General features: G+C 52.4%; 1 protein-coding gene across 5 annotated transcripts in view; it reads right to left on the bottom strand.

Annotated features, from left to right (window-relative positions):
* Positions 1-1044: 1044 nt before the first annotated feature.
* The window catches only part of SLC8A3 (solute carrier family 8 member A3), a 164301-nt gene continuing 158464 nt past the window's right edge, over positions 1045-6881 (bottom strand). For all 5 annotated transcript variants that reach the window (XM_055132015.1, XM_055132014.1, XM_055132016.1 and 2 more), the window contains one exon: positions 1045-3247. In XM_055132015.1, the coding sequence (XP_054987990.1) occupies positions 2871-3247 (377 nt within the window). In that variant the 3' untranslated portion in view covers positions 1045-2870. The remainder of the gene's footprint in view (positions 3248-6881) is intronic.

Here is a 6881-nt window from a genome sequence, read left to right as displayed (position 1 = left end):
CAGAATGAGTCGTTGACATGGCCTGTCACTTCTCTTTGCCCTAAAACCCTCTCAGGATCTCCTGGCAGATAGAGACAAGCCCAAAAGCACCTGTGTCAAAGCCAGTCACTGCTTACGTGCCCGTCAAGGTCCAGCTTGAAGTTAGTACTCAGTGATGTCTCCCCAGTTCTTCTGGTGTGGGGTGTTTCTTCCTTTATTCTTGGGCCTCAGAGTGGCCTGGTCTTGGAGCACTTCGAGGAGGACTAAGATTTCACTGCACTACTGAGGTTTTATGTGTAACCCTTATTCTGACCAGAATCATTCAAACTAGGAATGGAGGAAATCCACTAACAACAAAGTCACTAAGGCAGAAGGCAGCCCCTTCCCCATGACACACCTCCTACAAAGCCTTCTGCTCTTGGGAATGGCCCCAGCGGGATGATGGAGAACCAGTGATGTTCTCTCCACTAGCAATTTAGACTCAGAGACAAAGAAAGGGTTCAGCAAGTGGTGGGGATGGAGTGGAGAGGCCATAGTCAAGTCAGGCCTGTGACCACATTGGCTGAGGTCAGCAACACAGAGGCAGCTCCAGGAAGGGGAGGGAGGGAGATGGGAAGAGGAAAGGGAGGTCAGGGGAGACTAGGAGTTTGGAGAGGATGCACAGGTTACTCTGGTCTGCTGCGCCCCTGCCTCAGTTATCCTTCCCCAGGGCCCCCTCTCCCAGGTCTTCAAAGGGTCTCTCCCCCATTTTTTGCTTTAGTTTAGTGAGTCATATTGTACTTTGTGTAATACAAAGAATCTTGCTTAAAATAAGTTTCTACTGCATCCTCCACCCCTACCCCACCCAGATTGTGTGTGTCTTGATTCAGGGGCAAGCAGGAGGAGAGAGAGAGTGAGAGTGAGAGAGTGAGAGTGAGAGAGAGAGAGGAGAGAGAGAGAGAGAGAGAGAGAGAGAGAGGGAGAGAGAGAGAGAGAGAGAGAGACCGACTGTCTTTCCCTCAGTCAGACCCAATCAGAAGGGCCCAGAGTAGCCCCCTACACTGAAGAAACCTGGGGAGAACACGCTGCATTTAGAGAGATATAAGTATAGCTTTTATTTTTTTTAAACCAACCCAACATTTCCACTGGCGACTGTCAACATAGCTTATGACATGAGCACGGTTTCTTTTTTGGTTATTTTTTCTTAAAAAATGCATTTAAAATTAAACAGGTGGTTTGGATTTTTTTCTCCCTTAGAAAATGTGGGTTTTTTTTTTATGTCAATGCAGAAAGCCTAGAGATTTGTGGGCAGTTTTGTAGTGAGCTTGTGTGTGTGTGTGTGTGTGTGTGTGTGTGTGTGTGTGTGTGTGTGTGTGTTAAAGCCAGGTCCTTTGAAAAGTTGTTGGGAAAAGGTCAATAGGGCACAAAAGACTGTTTTCTACAAGTCCAGGTTCCATGAGCTTATGGTAGCAAAACCCCCTTTTTTTTCTGGGGGCAAGAACTGGCCCTCAGACTGGAAAAAGGGCTTCATGAGGTTCAACAAGAAGCAGCAATGGGGCAGAGAGGTGAGTCGCTGCAGCTCCTCTCTCAGGAAAGTGTTCCTGAATGTGGGCCAGCAGAGGTGGGAGGAGTCCTCCCCGTTTTCTTAGGAGCCAGTGAGTTTACATGTGACTTCAAGCCCTCTTCGCTGGGCTCACTAGGGAAGTGAAGGGCGCGGGGAGCTACAGGATGTTCCCCGAAGCACCTGCCTTTCCTGGCCCACGGATGGAACATTTCCTGCCCAGACAGCTCTACCCTCCAGGGGCATCTCTGCCTTATATTCCCTCCAGCTGCCTTTTCCCTTCTTTGCCCCCTCGCTCCCACTTGAAGGGCTTCTAGGTAGGAGGGTCATCGTAGACACAGACACAAGGAGGCTTGGGCAGGGAGAACAAGAAGGACATGTTTGTTTTTCACTTGACCTCAACGTACGCATATACAGGATCCACCGGCAGCTCCCATTCCTGCATGCCCTACTTGGGGTATGGGGGGCGGAGAGGAGGGAGATGGTGTATGCAGACTGACTCCCACCCCACTCCCCATACTGTCAGCCCTCTAAAGTATTGGGGGGGCGGAGGGGGGAAGAAATTGAGGACAGGACCTCTATGGAGCCAGAGTGAGTGAGCAGCGGTTAGCCAGTGAGAGTGATGAGGGGTGGGGAAGGTGGCGGCTGGCGGTGGGGAGGTGGCGGGGATGGAGGGGGTGGAGGGATCTGAAAATAAAATTCATGAGAATGTCTGTCAGCTCAGACCTCAAGTCCCTTCACAGCACCTTTATCACTAACGTTGGAAAGAAAAGACAGAACAAACATCAACATCAACATCAACAACAACAACCAAAAAAACCAAACAAGCAAAGTCACGAAGGAAAAGAGCCCAGACACCACCACCACCACCACCACCACCACCACCACCACGGGGCTTGGGCCTGGCAGCTGAGTACGAGACATGGAGGAGCTGAATGGGACACACCAGGGAGCCCCCAGCCCCAGGCCAGGCAGAAGCCAGTGGTGAGAGAGGGTCCCCCTCGACCTCTGCTCTGGGTCAGGGACCCGGAGGGGTGATGGAGTGGAGGTTGGTTGCGTTGCTGTTGGTTTGTGTTGAATTAAATAGCTTTGTGTGGTGGGTGTTTCTTCCATTCCATTGGCGTGATGAAGACTGCGCTTTCAGTTAACTGCCAGGGCCAAGGCCGGGTGACAGTCCCCGGGCAGGGAGGGGTGTGTGTGTGTGTGTGTGTGTGTGTGTGTGTGTGTGTGTATGTGTGTGTGTGCTGCGGTGGCCTCTCCCCCACACCCCTGCCCAAAGAGGTGCCCCCGCCATGGGGGACGCGCGCCCTTCTCGTAGGAGAAGTCCCAGGGGCCTCGCTCGTCCCCTCGCTCAGAACCCCTTGATGTAGCAGTAGGCCTCCAGCGTGGCGAAGAGTATGTAGAGGAGCCAGAGGCTCACGAAGAGCCACGTGGTGGCCAGCTTGCAGCCCCGCGGGCCGCCCAGCTCCCCGCCCAGGTGCGGCCGCCGGCGGTACAGGAGCACGCTGACGCAGACGAAAGCGAAGATGGTGAAGAGGGTCACGGAGAAGGCCAGCGTGCCGGCCGACACGTGGAACTCCTGTCCCTGCAGGGCCCAGTAGATGGCGGCCACGGACCAGGCCAGGCCGATGCCCAGGAAGACGTTGACGGCGTTGCTGCCCGTGACGTTGCCGATGGAGGCGTCGGCGTACACGTCGTGGACGGCCGCTGCTTTGCTGGCAAACGTATCTGGGGAGAGAGCACAGAGGAACCCGAGCTGCGGGGAGGCTTGAGAGGTGCAGGACCCTGCTTTGGGGCGCGGGGTGGGGTGGGGGGAGGAGGATGGGGGGTGGTGTGCAGAAGGTTAGCGCGGGCCAGAGGCCAGAATCTGAGGGCTCCCTTCCTGGTCCTGCAAACTCTGTCCGCAACAAGCTGCGTCTCTGGGCTTTGGGCTCCTCCCTCCTCTGCCAGAGTCTGCTCAATTCCCCTGGGCCTTTCCGGGTGGCAGACAAACTGAGTAGGTTTACTGTTCTCCCTAAGGAGGCTGCTATGCGGTGACACCTCTCCAGGGAACTTCTGAGTATCCCAAGGCTCTACTGACAGTCCATGTGGGGGTGACCACTCACTCACTCCACCTGGCTGCCTGCAGGCTCTGTGCTAGGTGCTCAGGGAAGGACATGGGCAGTTCTCTGGGTCTCCGGAAGAGGCTGGGCAGTGGGCGCCTGGAGCGTGGGGCCTGGTGGGGTGTGGGCATGTAGAGAAAGGACTGTCTGGGATAGGGAAGGAAAAGGAAGCCGGCCTTTTAATTTTACAGGCAAGGCAAAGGAGGGCCAGGGTCTCAGAGGAAGGAAGTGGGCAAGTGGGCTTTGCTCCTAAAGCCCTCCCATAAGACCCTTTCCAGCCTCTGACCTACCCTCCAAAACCTTTCAGCCAAGGGCTGGTACGAAAGTAGAGTGGGTTGACGAGCACTTGCCTTGCTAGAAACTGACCTCAATTCAATCCCTGGCATGCCACATGGACCTCCTGAGCCTGCCAGGAGTGATTCCTGAGTGCAGAGGCAGGAGTAAGCCCTGAGTATGCTGGGAGTAAGCAGGAGTATGCTGGGTGTGGCCCATGAACAGAACAAAATCCCAGCCAAGCCTTTCCACCAGTCGAGCGAGCCATAGCATAGCCTGCCGTCCTCTCCTGCTCCCAGCTGTGCTGTGGAGCCACCTGTAAGCATCTGGAGGCCCTCAAGATACCTTCCTAATCACTAAGACAATGATGATTGGATGCATCATTCAGGATGGGAGATGTGTGCTGAATGTAGATAAGGGACCAAACGTGATAACCTCTCGGTATCTGGATTGCAAACCATAATGCCCCAAAGTAGAGAGAGAGTATGGGGGGAACTGTCTGCCATGGAGGCAGGGGGAGGGTTGGAAAGGGGGGGGGTATACTGGGGACATTGGTGGTAGAGAATGTGCACTGGTGGCGGGATGGGTGTTTGATCATTGCATGATTGAAACTCAAACATGAAAGCTTGTAAGTATATCTCACGGTGATTCAATAAAAGAATTAATTAAAAAATAAAGATACCTCCCCATCTGCCAGAGGCCCCTCAAGATACCTCCTGATCTGCCTCTTTTGGGGGTGTGGGACACACCGGGTTGTGTTCAGGGATCACTCCTGGTGGGCTTCGAGGACCATATGAAGCACAAGGGATTGATCCCAAGTTGACCACACGCATGCCAAGCGCCTTACTTGCTTCAATGTCACTATTGCCCTGGACTTGCCTCCTTGTCACCAGTTTTATCAGACCACCAAGGGAAACTATTTGTTTTTTGTTGTCGGTGACTTTGCTTTTTTCTTTTCCTCTTTTTCTATTGTTTCTGGTCCCCTCTGCAGTTTCTTCATTGGGGGAGGGGGTGGTGCTTCCTGGCTGTGCTTTGGAAACACTGGAGTCTACTCCAAGTGGAACTTGGCTAACTGGGACAGATGATTCAATGCTCAGGTCTGGCAGTACTAAGGGCCACCAGGACTACACCTGGCAGTGCTCAAAGAAGGTCATTCAGTGCCAGGGATCAAACTTGGGCTCTTGCTCTTACAAGGCAACGGCCCCCGACCCCCTGAGAGATCTCTCTGTCCCCCTTTCTCCAATTTCTTTCTCTCCCCATTCTTTGCCCCCACATCTGTTCTTTCCTCTCTGATAAGTGTAGATCCCTCAAGTTGTGGAGAACAGAGACCATAGCTTTGCCCTCCATGAAGCCTTTTCCTGTGTTATCCAGAGAATCTCCTACTGGTAACCCATCTGTTTGCATAACAGCCAAACCTCCCACATCCCATGTGCCTACAAATCACCCCACCAGTCTGCACGAGGATTTGAGGACAAAACTGTCCTGAAGTGTGAGGCCCATGAGCTCCTCTGCAGAAGCCCGTGCTCTTCCGGTCCAGCCTGCAGTCCTGTCTACTAAGACATGTCAGCTATAGGAGGGTGCTGCTTTCCTACAGCCAGTTCCACTAAGGGTCCAGGCACCCTGGAGATCTGACTGAAAAAGGAGCCTGGGGGAGCCAGAGGGAGAGTACAGCAGGTACATTAGCCTGCACATGGCCAGCCCAGGTTCAATCCCTGGCCCCCCATATGGTCCCCTGAGCACCGCCAGGAGTGATTCCTGAGTGCAGAGTTCAGGTGTAAACCCTGGGTACTGACAGGTATGTCCCAAAACAAACAAAAGAAAAAGAAGCCTGGGAAGATGCAGTCTTCTCCTGCTAACTGCTCCTTGTCGATCCAGCCAAGCTGCCACACATTCCCTCTAAACACTGTTCCTGGCCCAACCTAGTCCTGGGTCCTGGTTTGTACTTGCACAGCACTCATATTTTTTCTTTAGAACTTTGTTAAATGAATTCAATTAGAGCAACTGAATGTGGGTTTCTTCATTAAATTATAAATTCTATATAAAAAGGGAAATGTGTTGGTATTGGTTGGTTCGGTGAATATTTTCCTAATGAAAGACTATTTACATTTCTCTTTCAGAGTTTGTAAAAAAGAATATGTAATTCATTAGATAAAGGACGAACATGTAGGCTCCCCTCACCTGTCTTTCTGGGAGACCTGGTGCTCACAGACATCCTCTGCACAGCAGGAGGAGGATGCTTGCAGGCACGTCCACTGTGACATCTTCAAATAGGCTCATTTTGAGCCTCTCAGAGACTGCCAGTGGGAGTCAGGGCCAATAGTCTTTGAATTACACTGTTTATGGTCCATTCTTATTATGTGAGAGTTAAGAAATTGGGCCACTTGAAACCAGGGCGATAATACAGGGCTTAAGGCATATCCCTTGCATGCAGCTGCAGTTGACCCCGGTGCAACTCCTGGCACCACAGGATTTTCCCAGAGCATCAGTCCCCACGTATTGCTGAGTGCAGTCCTGGAGACCCCAAAGTATTGCTGTGTGTGGCCCTAGACAATGACCAAACACCACCAGGGGTGACCCTGGTAGTCTCCAGCACTGCAGGGCCTGGGCAGTGTTGCAGCTTCAGGCCCTAGCACTCAACCACCACCCTGTTGACCAAGTAGCCCCCACCCCCAGCCCCTGAGCACATATTGGGAACACGGCTCCCCACAAAAAGGGAAACAAATTGGGCTACATACTTAAACTGGAACTTAACCCTCTGTGGGCTTCAGTTTCCTTATCTACCAAGTGAAATAACTGAATAGGACATGGGGTAGGTTATAGAGATAAAACATGTCCATTGCTTAAGAGTTTCTGGTGCCTGAAATGCAGAGATTATTAGCAGAATTATCATTCATCTCTGATTGGTTCCTGTTTCCCTCAGGGATGGAGGCTCAACTCAGCTCACTTCTGAATTGGTAAGGAAGTATGGTATAGGGGTCATTCGAGCT

Source organism: Sorex araneus, chromosome 3, assembly GCF_027595985.1.
Source record: "Sorex araneus isolate mSorAra2 chromosome 3, mSorAra2.pri, whole genome shotgun sequence".
Taxonomy (NCBI): domain Eukaryota; kingdom Metazoa; phylum Chordata; class Mammalia; order Eulipotyphla; family Soricidae; genus Sorex; species Sorex araneus.
Note: the sequence above shows the minus strand (reverse complement) of the source record. Positions and strands in the feature narration are given on the sequence as shown.